This window comes from Grampus griseus, assembly GCF_964374135.1.
Source record: "Grampus griseus genome assembly, chromosome: 18".
In the NCBI taxonomy this organism is placed as follows: Eukaryota; Metazoa; Chordata; class Mammalia; order Artiodactyla; family Delphinidae; genus Grampus; species Grampus griseus.
The window spans coordinates 59,533,869-59,556,533 of record NC_139012.1 but is presented as its reverse complement, the minus strand read 5'-3'; the positions used below and the strand labels follow the sequence as shown (position 1 = coordinate 59,556,533).

Sequence of the window (22,665 nt, the reverse complement as noted above, 5' to 3'; positions counted from 1 at the left end):
GTGCTGAAACTGTTCCCTTTCATGTGTGGTTGTTCATTGTCACTGAGAACAAGTACAGCACTATAAAATGATGTGCAAGTATAGAAAAGGAAATCCGTTTAAAACAGTATCCAGTCACAAATTTTAAATATTTTTAAAAATCAGTAATTTCACGAAAATTCCCCAAATATAATTATGCATAGAAGTACCCCTTCTCCCACACTCTCACCCCACTTATCCCTTCCCCACCAGGAAATCCTATAAGCTTTAATGGAGCTCCTATTTGAAACACGGGCGTGTGAATTAGCTAGAGACAAGAATATAATCCATTTTCTGTTGCAGTCTCTTTCTACCCACTAGAGGGCAGCCGTAAGGCACAGGGAAAGGGAAAATACTCAGGCATTAGCACTGTTTCTCAGCCAACACTAGCCTTTCTGAGAACACATAAAAAGTCCCTCAAATTCCCATATATGAATGATTAGCGAGTCAGATTCCCTTCCTCTTTTCTTAAATATTTAGAGAACTTTGATAACTCCCTTTGAAGTTATAAAATTTATCTGTTGGCTTGGCCAAACATATTCATTTGCAGTATGAACATGAAGATATCTCTTAAAAAGACATTTATATAAAAGTTGTGTTTTGGTTGTATATTTCTGTGTTTCAGACTACTCCAAAACGTGATTTTAAACAACCATCATTTTACCATCTCTCAGTTCTGTTGGTTTCAGAATTCTGGGCAATTCTGCTTCATGTGATGTTGGCTGAGCTTGTGTTCATCTGGGGGCTCAAGTGGGCTGGAATGTCCAAAATGGCCCACTCCGCTGGCTGGTAGTTGATGCTGGCTGTCAGCTGGGGGCACAGCAGCGACTGTTAACCAGAGCATCCAGTTTTCATACTTCATGTGGCTTCTTCCTGTGGCTTAGACATCTCACAGCACAGCAGTTATGTTCCAAGAGGGAACAGCCCAAGGATGAGCATTCCAAAAGGAGGGAGAATTCCAAAAGGCAGGAAGCAGAAGTTTCCAGCCCCAGACATGGCTTCTCCAGCCTTCTAAATGGTCAAAGCAGTCGCAGGATCAGCCCAGATTCAAGGAGAGGGAAATAAGTTCCATCTCCTGATGTGAGGAGAGAATCAAAGGGAGGAGAGAGACTGGTGCAGACCATCTTTGGAGACCACCACAATGAGGGTTAAGAAAAAGGCTATTGCTTACATTTTGGGAAGATAATTATAAGTCATGATGGATGCAGAGGAATATTTCTTTACTTAATAAATGAGAATTGCTTCTCTGTTGTATTTTAAGAAGATACACATCAACCACTCCCTATGTTGTCCCCTCTCTGCAGATCTGTTGCCTAAAGCAATAAAAAAATGGCCAGAGGATCGGTATCTGATGAAGAAATGATGGAGCTCAGAGAAGCTTTTGCCAAAGTTGGTAAGTAAACCTGATACCTCAAGTCACACAATTCTCTTCTTTTTTAGTAGCTTTAGGACAGATGCGGTGACTGGTAACATGAGCAAAATAGCAGAAGGGACAGGAATACAGTGGTATTGGTTAGAGGAGCTGGGAAACATTTTTGAAAGCTGTTCTTCAAGAAGATTACTTCTTTCTCTATCTAAACATGGAATATGGGCCCTTTGTCATCTGTAGCCTTTCCTGGTAATGGCCAACTAAGTCTCATCTTTCATGGCTTGTCTGCTTTCTTTGGTTTCCTTTGTTTTCCTAGTATTCATACTTATTCTTACTCTGTAGCCCCAAACCTGTGATTTATTTTTGCATCTGTTTCTATGAGAGTCTCTTCAGATTCAGCTGTCAGAACCTCTGTTTTGAAATTATGACTCTTGGATGTTGGAAGTGATGCTAATGCCCATATCCAATAGCAACAGGCCTCTTGTGAGATTCTGACTTCGCATGGGGTCAGGCCACAACCCCGAATGACTGCCTCTCCTGCCCGCTCCCCTCCAATCCAGCCTACTCTCACCTCTCTTCATGCTGTGACCCAAATCGCCCCAAACCTTCAGCTCCCTGTTTGCCTTACAGATTCTGACGGCAATGGGTACATCAGCTGCAATGAGCTGAATGATTTGTTCAAGGCTGCCTGCTTGCCTCTGCCTGGGTACAGAGTGAGAGAAATTATAGAAAACATGATGGCTACAGGTGACCTGGACAAGGATGGGAAGATCAGCTTTGATGAGTTTATCAAGGTGAGATCCAAGGAGATGCATTTGAAATGTGGGAGTTCAATTCGGAAAACGTCCAGAAATACATTCCTACCCTCCTTGCTTCAACATTGCTTATTCTTTCCTTTATGGTTTTCTCAATCACAGATGGGGTTTCTAAAGATAAATTATGTTTTTGCAGGTTTTTCTTGGCCTGAAAAGCACAGACGTTGCCAAGACCTTTAGAAAAGCAATCAATAAGAAGGAAGGGATTTGTGCGATCGGGGGTACTTCAGAGCAATCTAGTGTTGGGACCCAACACTCCTATTCAGGTATGTGTACCAGTGTGGGGCGGGGAAGCTGAGGTGGAGAGAGTGTTGGGATGAGCTGAGGGCGGAGGGAGACAGAACCATGTCAGAAGGATCCACGTCTTCTAGGGTTACAGATTCCAAACTCAGTATTCAAACCTAAGGGGTACAAAGAAAGACAGATGTTAACATGAGTTTATTGACTACTGCCTATTTTCCTATGTATAAGTAGGCCAGCAGTTCTGGCTCCAGGTAGGGTCCGATACCAGATAATCTCATCAGCCTTTAAAAAGTACATTAAAGGCTGCCAAAATTCCTTTGTAAATCTTCTGGACAAAAAGAGCTACTCAAGCTTCTACCTCCAAAATGCCTACTGAGCGGTCAAAAAAAAGCTGTGTTTTCATTGATTTGAAGGAAAGTTGTATATTTATTCTGAAGGCTGCCATCCAGCAGCCTTCATGGAAACTTCTCCGGAACAGTACAGTAATCCAATAATTCCCAAACTGAGGTCTCCAAAACATTAGTTGATCTTAAAGATCAGCTCATGGTTAAGCACGATTCTTAATTGCGAAGAAAATTTCACAGCCTCTTACTATGTAAACGTGCGTTAGGAATCTCCAAGTCAATAAAATGCTGTGCGATGTTTCCCAAACTTGTGTGACTTAGGATTCTTCTGAGGGACTCTTTTTTTCAGTGACATGCAATTTGGGAAACACGGTGCTGGGCTGTAAGGCATAACTTGAGGCTTTATTAACATCTCTAAAATCAACTTCTGGCAGCTTTCCTGATAGGAAAGAAATAACATATCACAAATGATTTCATTTCATAGCAAATTTCATTATACAGTTTCCCCCTGCTACCTGAAAGTAGAGTGTTCCTATGAAACCTTTCATAAACTGAAATGGCGTAAAGCAAAGAAGCAGTTACCTTAGGACATATCTTGCTAATGGAATGCACAAAATAAGTTGAGATGAGACAGATGCTCACAGACACAGTTCAAAGCAATGGCCGCTCGATGCTGAGGTGCGGAGTGTAGTTCCCCGGGAAGGAGCTGGGCAGGGCCACTCTCCCTGCTAGGGGTGCCCACCGCCTCTGTAAAACAAACACTGCAAAACAAACACGGACAGCTATTTTTACTTTTAACCTTTTCTCGTAAAAGCAAAAATCCTCTTCGGACTTCTTTTGGTTAACGGAAACAGGTACTGATGTAGGTCTTTTGTAAAAATGAAGTGGCGTACAGCAAGTTTCAAAAAGTGGGGTTACCTGTAATTGTATAAAGAAGCTCAGAGATATTGCAGAGATCGCCTGTGATCATCCCACATTTACATCAGCAGAGCTAGAGCTAAGCATTAAACCACATTCACATTGTATATAAATATAAATAAACATTTAATTATTTATATATATTTACATGTATAAAATACAGATATGTATATATTTACTTCTTTTTAAAAAAATATGTCTTTATTTTTTTAATATTTATTTATTTGGTTGTGCCGGGTCTTAGTTGCCGCAGGTGGGCTCCTTAGTTGTGGCACATGGGCTCCTTAGTTGTGGCATGCGTGTGGGATCTAGTTCCCTGACCAGGTATTGAACCTGGGCCCCCTGCATTGGGAGCGCGGAGTCTTAACCACGGTGCCACCAGGGAAGTCCCTATATATTTACCTCTAAACATAATATATTTGCATATATGTACCTTCTAAATCTGCTTGCTATATATATGTTTTATGATTGGAGTGAACAGAGATTCTGTGCCTATTTCCCCAATCATTTGAGATTTTTAAATGTCAATAAATGTGAGATGATAGGATAATGGATAAGATTAGCCGCACAATGTCTCTCCTAGGCACAAGAATCTAAGATCCATGTGTATAATTTTGTTTGTATCAGATTTTCACTTTGCAAATAAGTCATATTAATCATTTACTTGCAGAGGAAGAGAAGTATGCCTTTGTCAACTGGATAAACATAGCCCTGGAAAGTGACCCCGACTGTCGGCATGTCATCCCAATGAATCCAAACACCAATGATCTCTTCAGCGCTGTTGGAGATGGCATTGTGCTTTGGTAAATAACACAGCCTTCTTGGCTTCTGAAGGTTTCCCTAGAATTTTCTGGAATACCAGCAATTCACTGCATTTATCTTTAGGCTCACTTCCTCTGGTGCTCAGCTGGGTCTGAAATACTTTTCCAGAATTTCACGTGGCAGGTTCAGGAGAGCAAACTGCTTTCAAAAGCAGCTTATAATGAGACATGTAAAACTACCATCACTTGGGTGGAGGAGAGGTATGCACAGCACAGAGACAAACATGAACATAGAGATAGAGTAACACAAGGTCAAAATCAATTATTTTTGGAATATATGTCATTTTGCTTCATCTGAGCATGGCCTGCTGTGAGAGTACATTGAATGATAGAATTGAATGATAATAGCAGCATGATAATTGAAGCATCCAATGCAAATCCTCAAGCAAAAGAACTATTATGTTGAACTACTATTGTGAACTAAATATATGTTGTGTGAAAAAAACAAAAAGAACTATTGAGTGGTGCACAAATGCTGCAGGCGCCTGGAAAAGGAGGGATGTATTCTATGCGGGAACCCTCTCAACACGGTTGGTCAACTCAGGATGGTGCCTTTGAAGATGCCTCTGTGGCTCTTGCTTTGGCAGCCTCTCTGTCATTGTAAGATGTGGCATGAATGAGGAGGCTTGAAAGGCCCGATCTCAGGTGGGCTCGGGAATTGAAGGGAAAGACGTGTGGGCAAGACTTTGAGCCTCCTACCCCTCCTCTGCTCTGACCAGAGCAATTCCACTCTCGGTATTTTGTTTATTAGAGCTCACCATGAGATTTTATTTTTTAAAAGTTCAACGGCTGAAAAAAGACATCAGAAACCTAGCCTGCATGTTCAGGTCCTGACTCTTTAGGTCCTGACTCTTTAAGACCACCCCCTGGTCTTCCCTCAGTCTCTTTCTAGTTGTACCTCCCAAGACCCCCGTGACTCAGGTACCCAGCCCAGGGCACGAGTGAAGGGTTGTAGGAATGATTGGATGCTTCATCAACCATACTCACTCTTCCCCATACACGCCCTGCTTACAACTTGCGACTCTGGCTTTGCCTTTTATTTTCCTTTTTAAGAATGTCCTTCCCCACCCTCTCCTCCTACACAAATCCATTTACTGTAAAACTCCTACCGATCTCTCCCTTCACTGAATTCTTAAAGCACATACTGTTTGTAGTACTTTGGGAGCCATTATAATGTTCTGCTTTGGACTGTTATGTAAATTTTCATATCCATATATTTTGTCTCTGTAATTTGACTCTAAGCTTTTCAAGGGCAGGGATAGCGTATACTTTTTTAAGCCACCCCTCTCTCCTACTGTTTCCCAGAGCTTCTAGTTCACTAGAGTTTCATATTTTTCAAATAATGATTTAGGGGTTTGTTTTGCCTAAATTGCAATAAAGTGCCTTTTATTTAAATATATGTACACACACACACACACACACACACACACAGAGCAAAGTTGTGGAAATACATCTTTATTTAAGCATCTATATGCCTAAAAATTGTTAGAAAAAAAGTTAATGTTGATTTCTCTTATTAAAAAAAGAAATAGTCACTTTCAAGTTTATTATTCTTTGATTTTGTTGTTGTTCCTTTGGATTTTTTCCCAACTTCCTTTCTCTAAATAAGATGGAAGTGACCTAAGGAAATTTATTTTTAATGACCCATTGGAGGTTAAACCAAAGCTAAGTGGGTAAAATAAGTTTTTCATAAATAATAGCTGTTTATTTTGGATGTCTGACCAATGTATTAGATACTTAAGTGGGAGACATTGCTAAAGTACTGATACTATAATGCCTACAGGAGAATATAAAACATTTTATTATATGATCAGTTGAAGGTATAGAGTTTGACCAGCTGTCAAATAGAAATTTAGACATTGTATAAGCTCAAAAGTGTATAGATAATCTTTTATATAGTGGAGCAATTTTCATGGCTAACAATGATGTTGCTGTCCTCTTTGCTTATGGCATTGCTAGAATTTAAACTCAGTGTCACTGGGCTCTTTTATTTAGAAGCCTGCTTTATTTAATTGTTTCTCTTTCAGTAAAATGATCAACCTATCAGTGCCGGACACAATTGATGAAAGAACAATCAACAAAAAGAAACTCACCCCTTTCACCATTCAGGTGTGTCTTCCCTGTGTTACCTTAATGTAGGATTGTGCTTTGAAGAAATGAGTCGCCGTGACTGCTGAGTCAGCCTTTTTCAGGCGCTCAGACATTATTTCCAAAGCCCAGGCTTTGGGCTGGTGATCTGTCATGACTAGTAGGGAGAGGGGGACACATTTCTATTTTGTCTTGTATTAATATAGTGGGGGGGTGAGGGAAGTTAGTGAGTATTAGTAGTTGGGGCAGACTTTGTTCTGGCCACGTATGAATAAAATTCACATCGGCTAAAATTTAACTCAAACTTTCCCTGGCAATTTATCTCGGAGCTGATGCCAACTACACAATATTTTATCTGAAAAGATTAGCCTTTCTAAGAAGTGAGGGGGTAAAAAAAGAGAAGTGCTCTGGCAGCCTTCACGGTGCTATTGGCCACAGACACCCATGTGATAAATATAACTTGCTTTTATGCCTTCAGTTTGTCGATTAACTGGAACAGTGACCGGTAGTAAGTAAGCTGCATTTCTGTCTTATGTTCCAGCATTTTAACATTATTGTAATCTTTTGCTCAGAAACCACATCTCACTTCTTAAATCCTGAGCAATATATTATGTCCTGTTTGGATTTAAGCAACCCTGTGTTCCTAAAAAATGGAAGCCGTGATCAAAGCAAGAGCTATGATTAAACGTACATGAAGGCACTTAACGTCATATATAATCTTGATGTTAAATTTTAGTCTTGGCCGTAAGTGGACGTGATATTTTTTACTTGTCATTTTGAGCTCTACATTAGGGTAAAAACCCAGTTTTCTTCTGATAATCCCCTTCCCAATTCACTGGTGGCCTGTGTTTTGTTTTTAATCTGTCATAAAAACAAGTTCTGTACATCTTTGACTCTGATATCTCCTTCTTTGTGGACTCAAAAATAATAGTAGAGTTGACCCTTGAACCATGGGGGGAAGGGGGTGTGTCAGCCCTCCGCTCGGTCCAAAATCCAAATATAATTTACAGTCTGCCCTTCCTGTACTTGGTTCCTCCATAACCACGGTTCTGCGTCCATGGTGTCAACCAACCATGGATCATGTAGTACTGTAGTATTTACTATCGATAAAAACCTACATATAAGTGGATCCAGCAGTTCAAACCTGTGTTGTTCAAGGATCAACTGTAGAAAGACCCTGGACTGCAAATTTCACTGACCCTATCCCAACTGTATATGAGTTACCTTACATACATTGTTGTTAGTTATAAGAACATATAATCTGTATGCATGTGGATATGCGTGTGTGTGTTTGTGTGTGTGTACTCAAGGTCCCTAGATATTATAGATAATCAATAAATTGTCCTAGTAAAAACCGCTCTGTCTTTTCTAGGAATTTCATTTGAATCTTTTTCATTCCTTCAATATCCAATCTGAATGTCAAAAAGATATTTTGTTACTCTCTTTCATGACCTTGATTTACATCAACAACTGGGTTATTGACAATAGCTAGTCACAAGACAGTGACCGCCCTCAAATGTGCCCCTTCGTTGCTGGCTGATGGAGATGCTGAGAGCAGAGGCTCCATCAGAGAGCAGTATGGAAAGAGAAGACTGGTTAGTTTCATCGGGACCAGGATGAGCCTTCAGCTCAGGGCTCTGGCTTGATGGACTACGCCACTGCCTGAGCCCAGCGTCTGGTTACTGGATTTTACTCCAGTAAAATCCAGGTGTTACTCCCTGCTTTTTTTCAGTGTTAAAAATCTAGTGAAGACAATGCCTATGAACTTTCTAGAAGCAAAACGTTGCTGCTGCCGATCAAGGATGATCATTTGGCAGCTGCAAAGTCAAAAACAAAACTTGCATACTTTTTCCCCTTCAGGAGAATCTGAACCTGGCTCTGAACTCTGCCTCAGCCATCGGCTGCCACGTGGTTAATATCGGGGCTGAGGACTTAAAGGAGGGGAAGCCTTACCTGGTCCTGGGACTGCTGTGGCAGGTCATCAAGATTGGGTTATTTGCCGACATTGAACTCAGCAGAAACGAAGGTACCAGCAAAGCCTCCGACGTTAATAACGGCATGACTTTTTGTTAGTGCGTGTGTTGGGGGCTGTGAGAGGAAGATGTCAGGAGTTGTCAAACTCAGTTTTTGAAACGACAGTTATATCCAATCCATTGTATTAATGTAACACATTCTATCCACACTGCCCAGACTTTTTAAAACAACAGAGCAAAAGCTTTTTTAAGACCACAGGCTTGTTTAGAACCTAGAGCTCAGTCTAGCTGAGCTTGAGGTTGGGACCCCAACCTCAAGAGCTTTTCTGAGCTCACTTTGCCTTTAGACGCTTTGTAACAAATTAGGCTAATTTAAACTTGGATTTTACCAAGTGATTCACATTCGTATACTGCAGTGATAGCACCAGAGTAGAAACTCAGTCTCCTTCTTACCAAGATTATAGGAAATTACATTTAGAGTTTCAGAGTTCTCAACTAAGTATTTGTAGCTGTCATTCTTATCCCACCTGCTGTCAGCGTCCTAAGCATTTAAACAATTCAGCCTGTCCTTTAGACAGTAATAGTAGACCTTGATAAATATACAAAACACACTGTTACCTTTCATTTTTCCTGTACAGATCCTAGTAATATGAAATCTGCAGCCAAAGTCTAACCTTTTATATATATATATATATATATATAAAATTATATTTAATTTACATGTCCAAATCAAAGTAACCAGTGAAGAATCCTGGGGTACCATTTGAAAACCAATATATTAAACAGAATATAAAGAAGAAACAAGCAAATAGGGAACTTAGAACACATTAGAAAGAATATTGATTTGCAAATAATGACGTCAGCTAAATTTAAACCTTCTAGCTGAGCAAAAATGACTTAATTCATCTGGGAAACAGAGGAAAGAGTTAATTACACTTTCTGAGATGCTATAATTAATTATGCAGGTAAGCATTTGAAATATAAAACACCTATGGGAATAAACAAGAGGACATTGTCATGATTATGAAATAGATCTCTTAAAAGCAAAAATGTCATATCGTATCAAACGTGCTCTGACAGACCCCGCAGAGTATTCTGAGTCGATAGTCTGGGTTATTTCCACGGCTCTGCTCCTGTGTTCTGAGGCATAGCACTGATATTCATTGGTGCCTTGACTTCTCCACCCGAAAAATGGGGATAATAACTAGGCTTACAATACCTTACACCTCTTTTTAGGGAATAATAATAAAGTGTTTATTCCATGGGAAAGGCTATATGTCCCTCTATCCCAGAGAGATAACGTGGTATCTTTGACTTCCCAGCAGGGCTTAGTTTAATTTATAACTAATCCCCCCAAATATCCCCTGCATTTATTTTTCTTCGGTTTTTGCGCTTCTTCAGCACTGGCTGCTCTTTTGAGAGAAGGGGAGAGTCTGGAGGATATGATGAAACTCTCCCCTGAGGAGCTCCTGCTGAGATGGGCTAATTACCACCTGGAAAACGCAGGCTGCAGCAAAATCAACAACTTCAGCAGTGACATCAAGGTAGGAGGAGTGGACTTTGTACACGACTAACCACAGGGGTGGAGGGAATTGGGGCATTAACAGAGAAGAGACAAAGATAAAGACAAAGGGGCTTCATCTCTTCAGAAGTTCTGGCGTTAGTTAGAGTGGCCGGTGCTGTTTCGGGGCCCATGCTGTTCTCGAGTCCATGTGCAGCTCCAGCTCAGGGCCACATGCAGACCTGCCCAAGGCCCTAGCAACCACACCACATCAAACGAGATGGGTGTCCCCTGGAGTTTCAACATCAGAACGTAGAGGGATGAGGGTGAGTTAGGGGAAGAGCAAGAGGTAAGACTGATTTTTAGGTAAAGAGAGTCTGTCTAGGATTCTAATGTCTTTCTGATTTTATCAACGGGAGCATCAGATGGGGATTCCTTTAAAAAAAATTAAACCAGGATTACTCTTCTAATTATCCTAATCATAGCAAACAGTATGTACTGCATGCCAGGCACTGTTCTAACTGCTTTATGCATGTATTGACTCATTTAATCCTCACAACAGATCTTTGAGATAAGGATTATTATTTGCTCATTTTGCAGATAAGGAAACCGAGGTAAAGAGAATATAAGTAACTTGTTCGAGTTCACATAGCTGGGGCAGTGGGGTCAGGACTCAAACTGAGCAGTTGACCTCCATACATACTGCTCCTCTAAAACAATTCGTAAATTTCTTGAAAGCTTTTTATTTGTAGAAACTAGAGTGATGTTTAAAAGATAATGATTCTGGAAACCATCTGCAATGAGAATTAACCCCACAAATCGTAGAAGACACAGTTAGTCCTACAACAGCGATCCAGAGGGGGAAAGGCTGAGGGAAGCATGCACTGTAGTTTTCAAGTTTGTGAAAAGTTCCATGCCAAGGTGAAAGGAGCAGCTTGTTAGCATTGATAACAGATGGGCCGACACAGAAAGAGCTTAAGGAGCGGGAAGGAATGTCAGTCCTAGGAGGAAATGGTATGAGATGCTGGAATGCAACATGAGAAAAACATTCCAGTCTCCACTTCCTCAAAAGTTAAAGACATTTTCTCCAAAGAGAAAGAGTCAGAGGAAAGGTCACATGACTCACCAAGTCAACCCAGGCTTGTAATTCTTGAGTGACAACTTCCCCCTGCTGTGGACTTAATGGCTTTTAGAACTCAAGGTCTGCCAGGCACAGTACCAATTAGAGTGAAGCTTCTAGATGGAAAGTCCCCAGTTCCTTAGGACATAAGCTAATAATGCCAAATTTATTTTTTCTAACTACACAACTTTCATTGGTTATTAACATTCTTCTTGCACCACCAGCCAAACTGGGATTAATCAGAAACTGGACAGCATCCCTTTGTGCTCAACACTTAGGTTCTGCAATCATTTCAGCCAAAATTCTCAAACTTTTCAGATAAAATTAGGATGCTTTGTTGGAGCCATAAATTTACCTGAGTTCCTATGACTGAAAGGCTGTGTTCTTTAGACTATGAGATAGGAACTGGCAAGCTGAGCACTTATACAGTGGTTGTGCCTGTTTTCTGGGAGTAGCTGCCTCACCACCAACGTCAGTGCTGTGACATGTAAGTCTGAGCATGTGGCTCAGACTTTGGGAGGGGCCCTTAAATCACACAAAGTCAGCAAAGGAGGGGAGAACCCCCAAAATACAATGAATGAGACAAGTCTCTTAGGGTCTGGTGAAATGAGGTGACTCTTAGCAAAGCTAAACAGATGGGACACATGATGTGCAGATTTTATTCATGCCTAACCCTGCGTGGAACTTTCACTGACTTCGAAATACCTACAGCAAAAAGTAAGAGAAAGGAGAAGGTAGAGAGAAGAGATGAAAATCAGTTTCCCCAGGTACAGCATCCATGGCCGGTGCTCTCTCTTCTCATCTTTCTAATGTCACAGGAGGTGAGCATACCTCTGCTCTCCCTGGGCTCTACCCGGTTTTTAAAAACAAACAGAGCGACAGCTGATTTTTCAGTCTTTAAGAGAAATTAAGATGTCTTTAAATGATTTAAATAAACTACCTGAAAATCTGTATGCTTTCATTGAATGCGAATAAACTTGTAATTTTAAGACTATGATTCAGAAAATTTTTTGTCAATAAGCCTATTTCCAGAATCTAAGAAAACATGAGAATTCAGTATCCATATCTACTCTGCAATAGCTAAACTAAACCACTTTTTCTAGCTTCTTGATAAATAGTAAATGCACTTCCCTTAATATTGCTCCCTTTACATAAAGACTGCTTGTGAATGCTTCAATATTCTGTCTTCGAAATCTTTTTCTTTTGATGATTGTCCATTTAAATGTGTTTTTAAACTCTGCCTTAAACTTCTGCTTCCTTTTTCTGTCACTTTTTTTTTTTTTAACTAAACCTTAGCTGACTGACTTCTACAGCAATATAAAGGTATATATATTTTCCTGTATACAATTTAATACATGTAAACAAATTATTTTTCTCCCCTAAGATCAACAGAATAGCATTTGCCTTTTATGTATGTCCTGTATTTTTAGCTGTTATACTCCTTTTAAAAAGAAAGGCAAATATAATATATAAAGAGATAAATAGAAAATTCAAATTAGTGAATGTTCCCAGCTTTGTTAATTAAGTTGCATTCTTGAATGATAGTTGGATGAGAAATGAAATAGGTTTGCTTTGGGGAAATTATTGTCGTGCTAAGTATGTAATTAGCTGTGCCATTTTGAAATTGTAATTTCCTCATTTCTCACAGGACTCAAAAGCTTATTACCACCTGCTTGAACAGGTGGCTCCAAAAGGAGAAGAAGGAGGTATTCCTGCTGTTGTTATTGACATGTCAGGACTGAGGGTAAGGCCATGCCCCAAGTCGTGTTAGATGTGATGATTCCTCTGCATTGGCTGTTCCATTGCCCTATGTGATGCTGGCTCCAGAGTTCCATGAGTGGACATCTCTGCTTAGAGCCGTGTTAAATTGTTAAAAACTGTTAACAGTTTTGGGTTGTAACTGTGGAAAATTGAATCTGGAATTAAAATTAAGGAAGGAGAGGAATGCTAATTAAATGCCACACACCGTCAGAGGCACTTCTGCATGTGTCCCCTCATTTAACAGGCCCTACAACACCAAGAAGGATTCTTTTTTCCATTTTTAGGTACCTGAATATTATTTCTAGAAATAGACAGGATATTTACACAAATAAATAAATTCCCACTATCACGATGAAAAACAAAATGAGATTCAGAGGGGTTCATTAATATGTTCAAGGTTATGTGACAGATTAGTGGAAGTCATGTGCTCCAAGGCTGGGGCTCTGTCCTCTATTAATCCTAATAAGAGGAAACCCCGCTTGCTGGGTTCTTCCTATGTGCCAGGTGTTATGCTGGGCATGTTGCTTACACTGCCCCTAATCCTTGCAAACATCACTAAAGTAAGTGCTCATAACTCTGTTTTATAATTGAGAAAACTGAAGGTCAGAAAAGTTAAGAATCACCTCATGGCCACAGAGCCAGTATGTGGCATAGCAAGGATTTAAGCCCAGGATGGCTCCGAAATCCACCCAGCCACAGCCCTGCCTCACTACACCCTTGAGGGTCACGGGAGAAAGGGCTGGACAAGACCGTCTGAGTTTTTAGAGGTGTCTGGTATGAGGACCCATTGAAAACAAAGTGGACAGCCTAGAAGAAATGGACAAATTCTTAGAAAGGTATAACCTTCCAAGACTGAACCAGGAAGAAACACAAAATATGAACAGACCAATCACAAGTAATGAAATTGAAACTGTGATTAAAAGTCTTCCAACAAACAAAAGTCCAGGACCAGATGGCTTCACAGGCGAATTCTATCAAACATTTAGAGACGAGTTAACACCCATCCTTTTCAAACTCTTCCAAAAAATTGCAGAAGAGGGAGCACTCCCAAACTCATTCTATGAGGCCACAGTCACCCTGATACCAAAACCAGACAAAGATACTACAAAAAAAGAAAATTACAGACTAAGATCACTGATGAATATAATGCAAAAATCCTCAACAAAATACTAGGAAACAGAATCCAACAATACATTAAAATGATCATACACCATGATCAAGTGGGATTGCATCACAGGGATGCAACGGTTCTTCAATACATGCAAAACAATCAATGTGATACACCATATTAACAAACTGAAGAGTAAAAACCACATGAAAGGATGCTCAACATCACTAATCATTAGAGAAATGCAAATCAAAACTACAATGCAGTATAACCTCACACCAGTTAGAATGGGCATCATCAGAAAATCTACAAGCAACAAATGCTGGAGAGGGTGTGGAGAAAAGGGAACCGTCCTGCACTGTTGGTGGGAATGTAAATTGATACAGCGACTATGGAGAACAGTATGGAGGTTCCTTAAAAAACTAAAAATAGAATTACCATATGATCCAGCAGTCTCACTACTGGGCATATACCCAGAGAAAACCATAATTCAAAAAGACACATGCACCCCAGTGTTCATTGCAGCACTATTTACAATAGTCAGGTCATGGAAGCAACCTAAATGCCCATCAAGAGACGAATGGATAAAGAAGTTGTGGTACATATATACAATGGAATATTACTCAGCCATAAAAAGGAACGAAATTGAGTCATTTGTTGAGACGTGGATGAATCTAGAGACTGTCATACAGAGTGAAGTAAGTCAGAAAGAGAAAAACAAATATTGTATATTAACGCATGTATGTGGAACCTAGAAAAATGGTACAGATGAACTGGTTTGCAGGGCAGAAGTTGAGACACAGATGTAGAGAACAAACGTATGGACACCAAGGGTGGAAAACCGTGGTGGGGTGGGGATGGTGGTGTGCTGAATTGGGCAATTGGGATTGACATGTATACACTGATGTGTATAAAATTGATGACTAATAAGAACCTGCAGTATAAACAAACAAAAAAACAACTAATACTAAACTTTCTTTGGGTTATTTGTATGGAAATATATTAATATAAATGTTTCAGACATTACATGAAATTTCTAAAAATCTTATATGTTCTGGTATAATGTTATAAGTCATAATTCTAGTTATTACTTTAAAATGTATATCTCAGAAATAACTAAATTTCCTTGTCAATTGCATTATTATGAACTTTCATCAAATCTTTAACCGTGGTCATTTTTAAGTCTTTTGTCATTTACAGACAGTTTTGGGTGTACTCTGATGCTTTTGCAAAAATGTTCCTATAAAAGGGTTTCATCTTCAAGGAATTCATGGAAACGACTCTGACAAGTACAGGTTTCTGGTAACTGACTATACTGCTGAACTGAATGAATAAGAGTTTTCAGAACTCTAATGGAAAACTGATGAATTCATAAAAGTACTAACAAAAGATCAAGATGAAAAAAAAATTACATGGGACTGAGTGAACTGATGAAGATGATTATAATTTTTGTGACTTTCTGTTTGAATAAAAAAAAATCCCACAAGGACTCAGAGGTGTAAAAAATATACAAATCAATTTTCACTGCAAGTAAAGGAGCTGTTACAGTGGAGGATTACTGGACTGAATGTCAATATTATGACATAGTATGAGTGTGTTTCGTGTTTGGTAATTGCAATCATTGTTGCTTTTGTTGTGGTCTTCCAAAAAAAAAATTTATTCTTACAGTTGTCTCATCTGTTGTTCAGCCACATTATCTGACACAGATAGGATTTAGAGAGAATAATCTTAGAAAATCAGTATGGTTGAAATCCTCAAGAAAAAAAATCCTGTGGGTCAATCCAAAAGAAAATCTTGATGGAATGTTTTTATCTTATGTAGAAAAACAACTTTGGAAAGAAAATAAAAGATTTTGCCAAAAAAATAAATAGAACCATACAGTATAAAAAAAAAGAAAAGAAAACAAAGGGCACAACAAGGGTCCGATTAAAACTTCAGTTTTGCCAGCACTTTAGTATTGATGTAGAGAAGTTGCCTTACCCATTCTTGTGCCTCATTTCATATCATTAGAGTTAAATCCAATGAGTTAATATTAAAGTTAACTCATTCCTGCATGAGAAGTAGAGCTTCTGAAATGTATAGTGTTATCTAGCAAAGCATCATATTAAGAGATAATTCTAGTTTTAATAAGTTCCAGTTGTCTGAAAATTTGTGGTTTCATACACTTTTAAGAGCGTTAAAGGGCAATGGACCATATTTCAACAAAACTTTAGTTTTCTGGTAAGAGTCTGTTCACAAATGACTGGAGATTCTCTAGAACTATTTGAATAGACTTTTAATACATTAAGGGGGTGATCCTCAATCTGAAGTCTGCAGAAGCCAAATAGATATTATATATTTATCGATGACACTGTGTAGCTTAAATTTATTTTGTCTGAGCTGCAAGTACACCAACTCAGTGTGGGAAAGGCGGTTAAACCAATCAGAAGTTCTTGTTGGCCGATGTAAATAGCTTTGATGAACTGAAAATAGGAATATAATTTATTACTTAATAAATGAACATTTTTCATGAGGTCTATGCAAGAAGATAATAAAAAGGAAACCTAATGGTTGAAAATAATTAAGATGAACTTAAATGACAAAACTGTAGAATCTACTGAATCTCTTTAAAGACAAGACAACCAACTATTCATCTGAAATGGTTCCGTTCTGTATAAAGATGGAAGGACTTGATTACTTAACTTCTGAGATTCCTTTTACTTGTGACTTTCTGATTTTGGTTCAGGCAAATACAAGTGATAATTTGCTGTTTTAAGTGTCCATCTGAGGTTGAATACTAAGGGTTTCAGTAAGATTCCCATCTCTTTTTCATATTATTATCCATGTCTACTTTGTGCCTAGAGAGGCTTTGACCCAGCCTTGAGACGTCCGTCCTTTTTCATTGCAGGAGAAGGATGACATCCAGAGGGCAGAATGCATGTTGCAGCAGGCGGAGAGGCTGGGCTGCCGGCAGTTTGTCACAGCTACAGATGTTGTCCGAGGGAACCCCAAGTTGAACTTGGCTTTTATTGCCAACCTCTTTAACAGATACCCTGCCCTGCACAAACCAGAGAACCAGGACATCGACTGGGGGGCCCTTGAAGGTAACTGGAAATTGGTTGCTTAAATGTTTGGAAAAGCGGTCACAATTCTAATTCAAGGGCAATTCAAAATCACCTCCTACGCAAACATAAGCCCCTCACGTGGAAGATTTGCAAACAGGTCCTCAATTCTCTGGTACATAACAAAGAGAATAAATAGATGAATCAAGTCAGTTACGGACAAACAGGAATAATCAAATACCATTATATCACATCCATTATACATAGGCTTCATCCATTATCAGAATTAAATGTTTTAGGGAAGACAGTGCATTTAATTATCAGATGAAATAAATCCTGAGTTCCAAAAACCTCATTTATGTACTTAATGGACTGAGTGTTAATTCCTAGAGGCAAGAAATTGCAGCCACGCATCATTTAAAAATGATATTTAACTTATGTTAAGAGATGCTCACTGAAATTTTTGTTTTGCTTCTTTGATTTGGATAATGGGGGCCACAAAATAAGATTTTGAGGCAGAATCCATGACCGTTACATTTAGGAGGTTAAAGCCCTAAGACTGGACAAAAAAATCACACAGCTTTAGTCAAGTTCTAATAGGTGATAGTGCCAGAGATGTTTTTCTTTTTTTCATCGTGAATTGTCCCGATATTGAGACAGAAAATCAATACAAAAGTAATAATAAATGAATGTCACCAAAGGAAGAAAATCCAGATTTAAAGAATTGGTTGATCCTTTTCTGCAGTGCTTTACTGTAGCTGGAATGCAAAATCAATCTGTGTTCCAACGCTGCTGCATTTGTATGATTTGATAAACAGTGGTCAGGGGTCTGTGCATTCTGTTGACTACCAAATATGTATGTCAAGCCCTCTAATCACCCGTTTCTAGCTGCCTCTAGATCATCCAGATTTGGGTCCATCGCTATCGCTTGAAATTCAGCATATACAAGACAGAATTGATCATTTCCCCTTCCCGCATTGCCTCTCTACCCCCTGCCCCCATTCCATCTACTCTCCTTTAGAAATTCTCCGTTTCCATTAATCATACCATTTTTTTCTTCAGTTACCAAAACTCTGGGTTCCACTTTGATATCTTCCTCTCCTTCCCGCCAAAATCTCTTGAATCAACAAATACTAATAATTCTTCCCCCAGAATGACCTTTAGATTGTTATTTTTCCTTTCGGCTCTTCCGGACTCTTATTAAATCATACACCAACTATTTCACTAGGTCTTAGGGGCCTACTCCTCCATCCATCAAGCACTTGAATGTGCCCACGTGCTGGTGTCAAACACTATCCCCTCTGTGTGTTTAATTTAAATGCATTTTGCCTTTCAGTAATTCTGCACACTGCTGCTGAGCACATCACAGTGCTGCTTTCGTTACATCTCCGCCTTGCTCAAGAATTTATCATAGTGATAAAAAAAAGAACCCCATAGTGACTGTCATTGTCTAATATATCAACCAAAATCTGCTACCTGGCATCCGAAGATGCCTGATTCTGGTTCCAGCCACTAGACAGCCTTGTCTCTGTGGCCTCTACAACACAGATCCCTGAAAAATCAGTTCCTAATGGTTTTTAAGACAGACCTTGCCTATCGCTCCCTTTGTGTTCATATTTACACAATCTCCTACTTCCACTCCTTACTTATCCCCCCAGATCCTCTCCTCTTTCCTCTTTAGTATCCAGATTTTACTAACCCTCTAAGGTAAAGCTCAGATTGCGCTCCCTCCAAATTTAGCCCATAAAATTCTCTCCTTTATCTCAACTCAAATATAAATATCTACCTCATATTTTAGCCCTCCAGCTTGCATGATCCCTCTTTGATGCCTAAAATACTTGTTTTTCCAGAAAGAATGTAAGCCTTTGAGGGACAGCCCTGAAGAGTTTCCCCACACAGGATCTTGCACCACTAATAGATGCTCTAGAGATACTCATTGAATTGAAGTGGAAAAAAAAAATTAACACAGAATAGCAACCCTCATCCAAATCCATTAGGGTTTTTTTTTCTACTTTCAGTGTTTATTACAGCTTCTTTAGTTAAACTTTGATCATAAAAAAAGGCATATTTTCTAGGTACGTGAAAGATAACTGGTCTTCATTCATTTAGGTGAGACAAGAGAAGAGCGGACATTTAGGAACTGGATGAACTCCTTGGGTGTAAGCCCTCGAGTCAATCATTTGTACAGGTAAGAATATTGGAAGACTCTTCCTTAATATGAGGTACCAAGACCTGGAAAGATCCCCAAGATTTCAAATACCACTGTGGTGTGCAATTCTCTTTACAAAGTGTGTGCACCTCGGTGAGAAGGGGGAAATGCCACGTTGAGCAGCAGATGTGAAGAAACTCACTTCCATACACCAACCTTGCTGTGTATTTAGTACAAAAATCATAACCCAGCAGCCAAAGGACAAATGGAATCCCTGTTGTAAACCCAAGATCTGCTCAGAAGCAGGCCAAACAGTAAATGTTCAGTTTGTGGCTGTGTCTCCTATGCCATTTGTTAGAGCCGTATTTCTTTTTCTGGAGGCTGCATGTTTCTGCTGAAGGAGCAAAGGTGGTCACACCTGGGGGAGACCTCCAGTCAATTCCCTCCCTTTCTCTGAGTCGAGGTTTCTTCACCTCTAAAGATGGAGCTACTGATGCCAGTGTTGCCAATTGCTGGGAATGTTCCTTGAGCTAATATATAAGGAATTGCCTGGCCCGCCGCAGGAGCTTCATAAATGCTGAGTATCTGAGAATTCTTTTGTGTTTGTTTTTGTTCAGTGACTTATCAGATGCCCTGGTCATCTTCCAGCTCTATGAAAAGATTAGAGTCCCTGTTGATTGGAACAGAGTGAACAAACCACCATACCCCAAACTGGGGGGCAATATGAAGAAGGTAAACAATGACTCTTTTTTTTTTTTTTTTTTGGTTGCGTTGGGTCTTCGTTGCCGCATGTGGGCTTTCTCTAGTTGCATCGAGTAGGGGCTACTCTTCATTGCGTTGCGCAGGCTTCTCATTGCAGTGGTTTCTCTTGTTGCGGAGCTCGGGCTTTAGGTGCATGGGCTTCAGTAGTTGTGGCACATGGGCTCAGTAGTTGTGGCTCGCGGGCTCTAGAGCACAGGCTCAGTAGTTGTGGCGCACAGGCTTAGCTGCTCCGCGGCATGTGGCATCTTCCAGACCAGGGCTCAAACTTGTGTCCCCTGCATTGGCAGGCGGATTCTTAACCACTGCGCCACCAGGGAAATCCCAAACAATGACTCTTCTAATGTTCTGGTAGGCAGTTGAAGTCATAAGCCTGCAAGAGTACCTTGTGAATACTTTATCAGGAGGCCAGACTTAGATAACTGTTTATCCATGGATTAAATTAGAGTACTGCAATCAGAAACCTGAATGGTTTTATTAAAGTGAGTTCATTATTTCAGTTGATTACTTAGTTATAATTCCATGTTGGATGTCTTTAAACTTTATGATGTAAAAATTCTAATTAAGATAATTAGAGCAAGCAGAGCTGCAGGGTTGCTTTTGCCCCAGCAAGATCATCATTCTAATTTTCTAAAGAATCGAAGCCTTGTACTAACAGTTTGACTTGTACAAATAGTACGTCTAGTGTCAATGTAATGGGAACACATTGTTTTGTAAAAGCAGCCACGGGGTTGGCACGAACATTTCCCACCATTTCTCATGCCTGTGACCCAATGATGCATGCGTCACAGCCACAGGAATACCTGTCCCACATGTCGGTCTACCGTGTGCGTGTAGGATGGAGAATTCAGATGTTCTCTGTCAATCTCTATGAATTCAGCTATTTTAGGACCATTATAGACAGGTCACTTAGTATGGCTGTCTAGTTCTGTAGTGTGATATAGCCATGAAAATGTTCATCATCATAATTCATTTTGGTTTTGCCCTTAAAGTACACTATGAATATGTTTTTGGTGGGAGTGAGGGGTTCCATTGAAGAAAAGACAGAAAATCATTTGACTAACTTAGCATCCTAGAATTGCAGAACCAGGCAAGGCTGGAGAGATCAATCAATCTCACCTTATTGTTTCATTTTGTGTCTTTATTATCTTATTTTCTCGGGTATTTATCATCATCGAGATGCTGACATTAGATTGTTTCCCTTCCCGCTCATTAACAGCTTGAGAACTGTAACTATGCAGTGGAACTGGGGAAGAATCAAGCGAAATTTTCCCTGGTGGGCATTGGGGGCCAAGATCTCAATGAAGGAAACCGCACCCTGACATTGGCCTTGGTTTGGCAGTTAATGAGAAGGTAATGCAACCCGGGGGAATGACATTTTATTGAATGTATTCTTCATCTAGAAAAATACTTGCAAATTTCAGAGTTGTGATTTAATTTGATAAAACTATATTTTAAGCTAAACTTAAAACCAAAGGAATGTTGGCAGAGCAGTCCTGCTTTATTTTTTTCTTCCATTCAGTTCTGACAGTTCTGTTTCAGGTACTTTGAAACTCTGTTATTAGGTTCGTCAGTGTTTTAGATTGTTATGTTCTCTTAATGAATCACCCTTTTTCATTATGGAGTGACCCTGTTTATGCCTGGTAATATTCTTTTCTCTAAAACCTATTTTTCCTGATATTAATACAGCCAGTCCTGCTTCTTCTTGATTAGTTTAGCGTGGCACATTTTTTTCCATCCTTTAACTTTTAACTGATTTGTGTAAATACAGTCACTTATCTTTTAAAGGGGCTTTCAGAATAAGGGGGGGAATATGCTATATTTACCTACCTATCTGTCATTTCAGGTTCTCTTCTTCCCATGGTGTAGATACAGATTTCGATCTGATGTCATTTGCCTTCTACTTGAAATATTTCTAGCAGTGCGCCATCTGTTGGCGAGGAATTATTTCAGCTTCTGTCTGTCTGAGAATATCTTTATTATATTTTCATTTTTGAAAGGTATTTTATCTGAGTGTGCAATTCTAGGTTGATAGTTTTTTCTTTCGCTATTTTGAAGATGTATTCACTCTCTTCTAGCTTGCATCATTTCCAGTGATAATCTGTTGTCATTCCTGTCTTTGTTCCTCTGTATGTAATATGTCTTTTTTCCTCTGGCTTCTTTTAAGATTTTCTCTTTATCACTCATTTTAAGTAATTTGGTTATGATGTGCTTTGGTGTTTCTTGTGCTTGAGGTTTCTTGAGCTTCTTGAATCTGTGGGCTTACAGTTTTCACCAAATTTGGAAAAATCTTGGCCTTTATTTCTTCAAATATGACTCCTGTACCCACCCTCTAGTTTTTTGGGAACTCCAGGTACACATTTATTTGGTCATCTGAAGTTGTCCCAAAATTCGCTGATGCTCAAATCATCTTTTTCCTTTATATTTCTTTTTTTCCTCTCTCTCTTTCATTTGGGATCATTTCTATTGCCTTGTCTTAAATTCACCACTCCCTTCTTCTACAATGTCTACCATTAATTCCATTTGGTGTATACTTTTTTATCTCCGACATAATAGTTTTCGTGTATAGAAATTTGATGTGGGTCTTTTTGACATCTCCTCTACGTCTTTCCGTAACACGCTTGAACATATAGAATA

General features: G+C 39.4%; 1 protein-coding gene across 1 annotated transcript in view; it reads left to right on the top strand.

The window, feature by feature from the left end:
* The window catches only part of LCP1 (lymphocyte cytosolic protein 1), a 54,927-nt gene that overhangs the window by 17,474 nt on the left and 14,788 nt on the right, over nt 1-22,665 (top strand). The window contains exons 2-13 of the mRNA XM_082675659.1: nt 1,323-1,411; nt 2,018-2,181; nt 2,339-2,468; nt 4,378-4,510; nt 6,556-6,637; nt 8,477-8,642; nt 9,991-10,133; nt 12,859-12,954; nt 16,967-17,162; nt 19,230-19,308; nt 19,887-20,001; nt 21,248-21,381. Of these exons, the coding sequence (XP_082531785.1) occupies nt 1,348-1,411; nt 2,018-2,181; nt 2,339-2,468; nt 4,378-4,510; nt 6,556-6,637; nt 8,477-8,642; nt 9,991-10,133; nt 12,859-12,954; nt 16,967-17,162; nt 19,230-19,308; nt 19,887-20,001; nt 21,248-21,381 (1,502 nt within the window). The 5' untranslated portion in view covers nt 1,323-1,347. The remainder of the gene's footprint in view (nt 1-1,322; nt 1,412-2,017; nt 2,182-2,338; nt 2,469-4,377; nt 4,511-6,555; nt 6,638-8,476; nt 8,643-9,990; nt 10,134-12,858; nt 12,955-16,966; nt 17,163-19,229; nt 19,309-19,886; nt 20,002-21,247; nt 21,382-22,665) is intronic.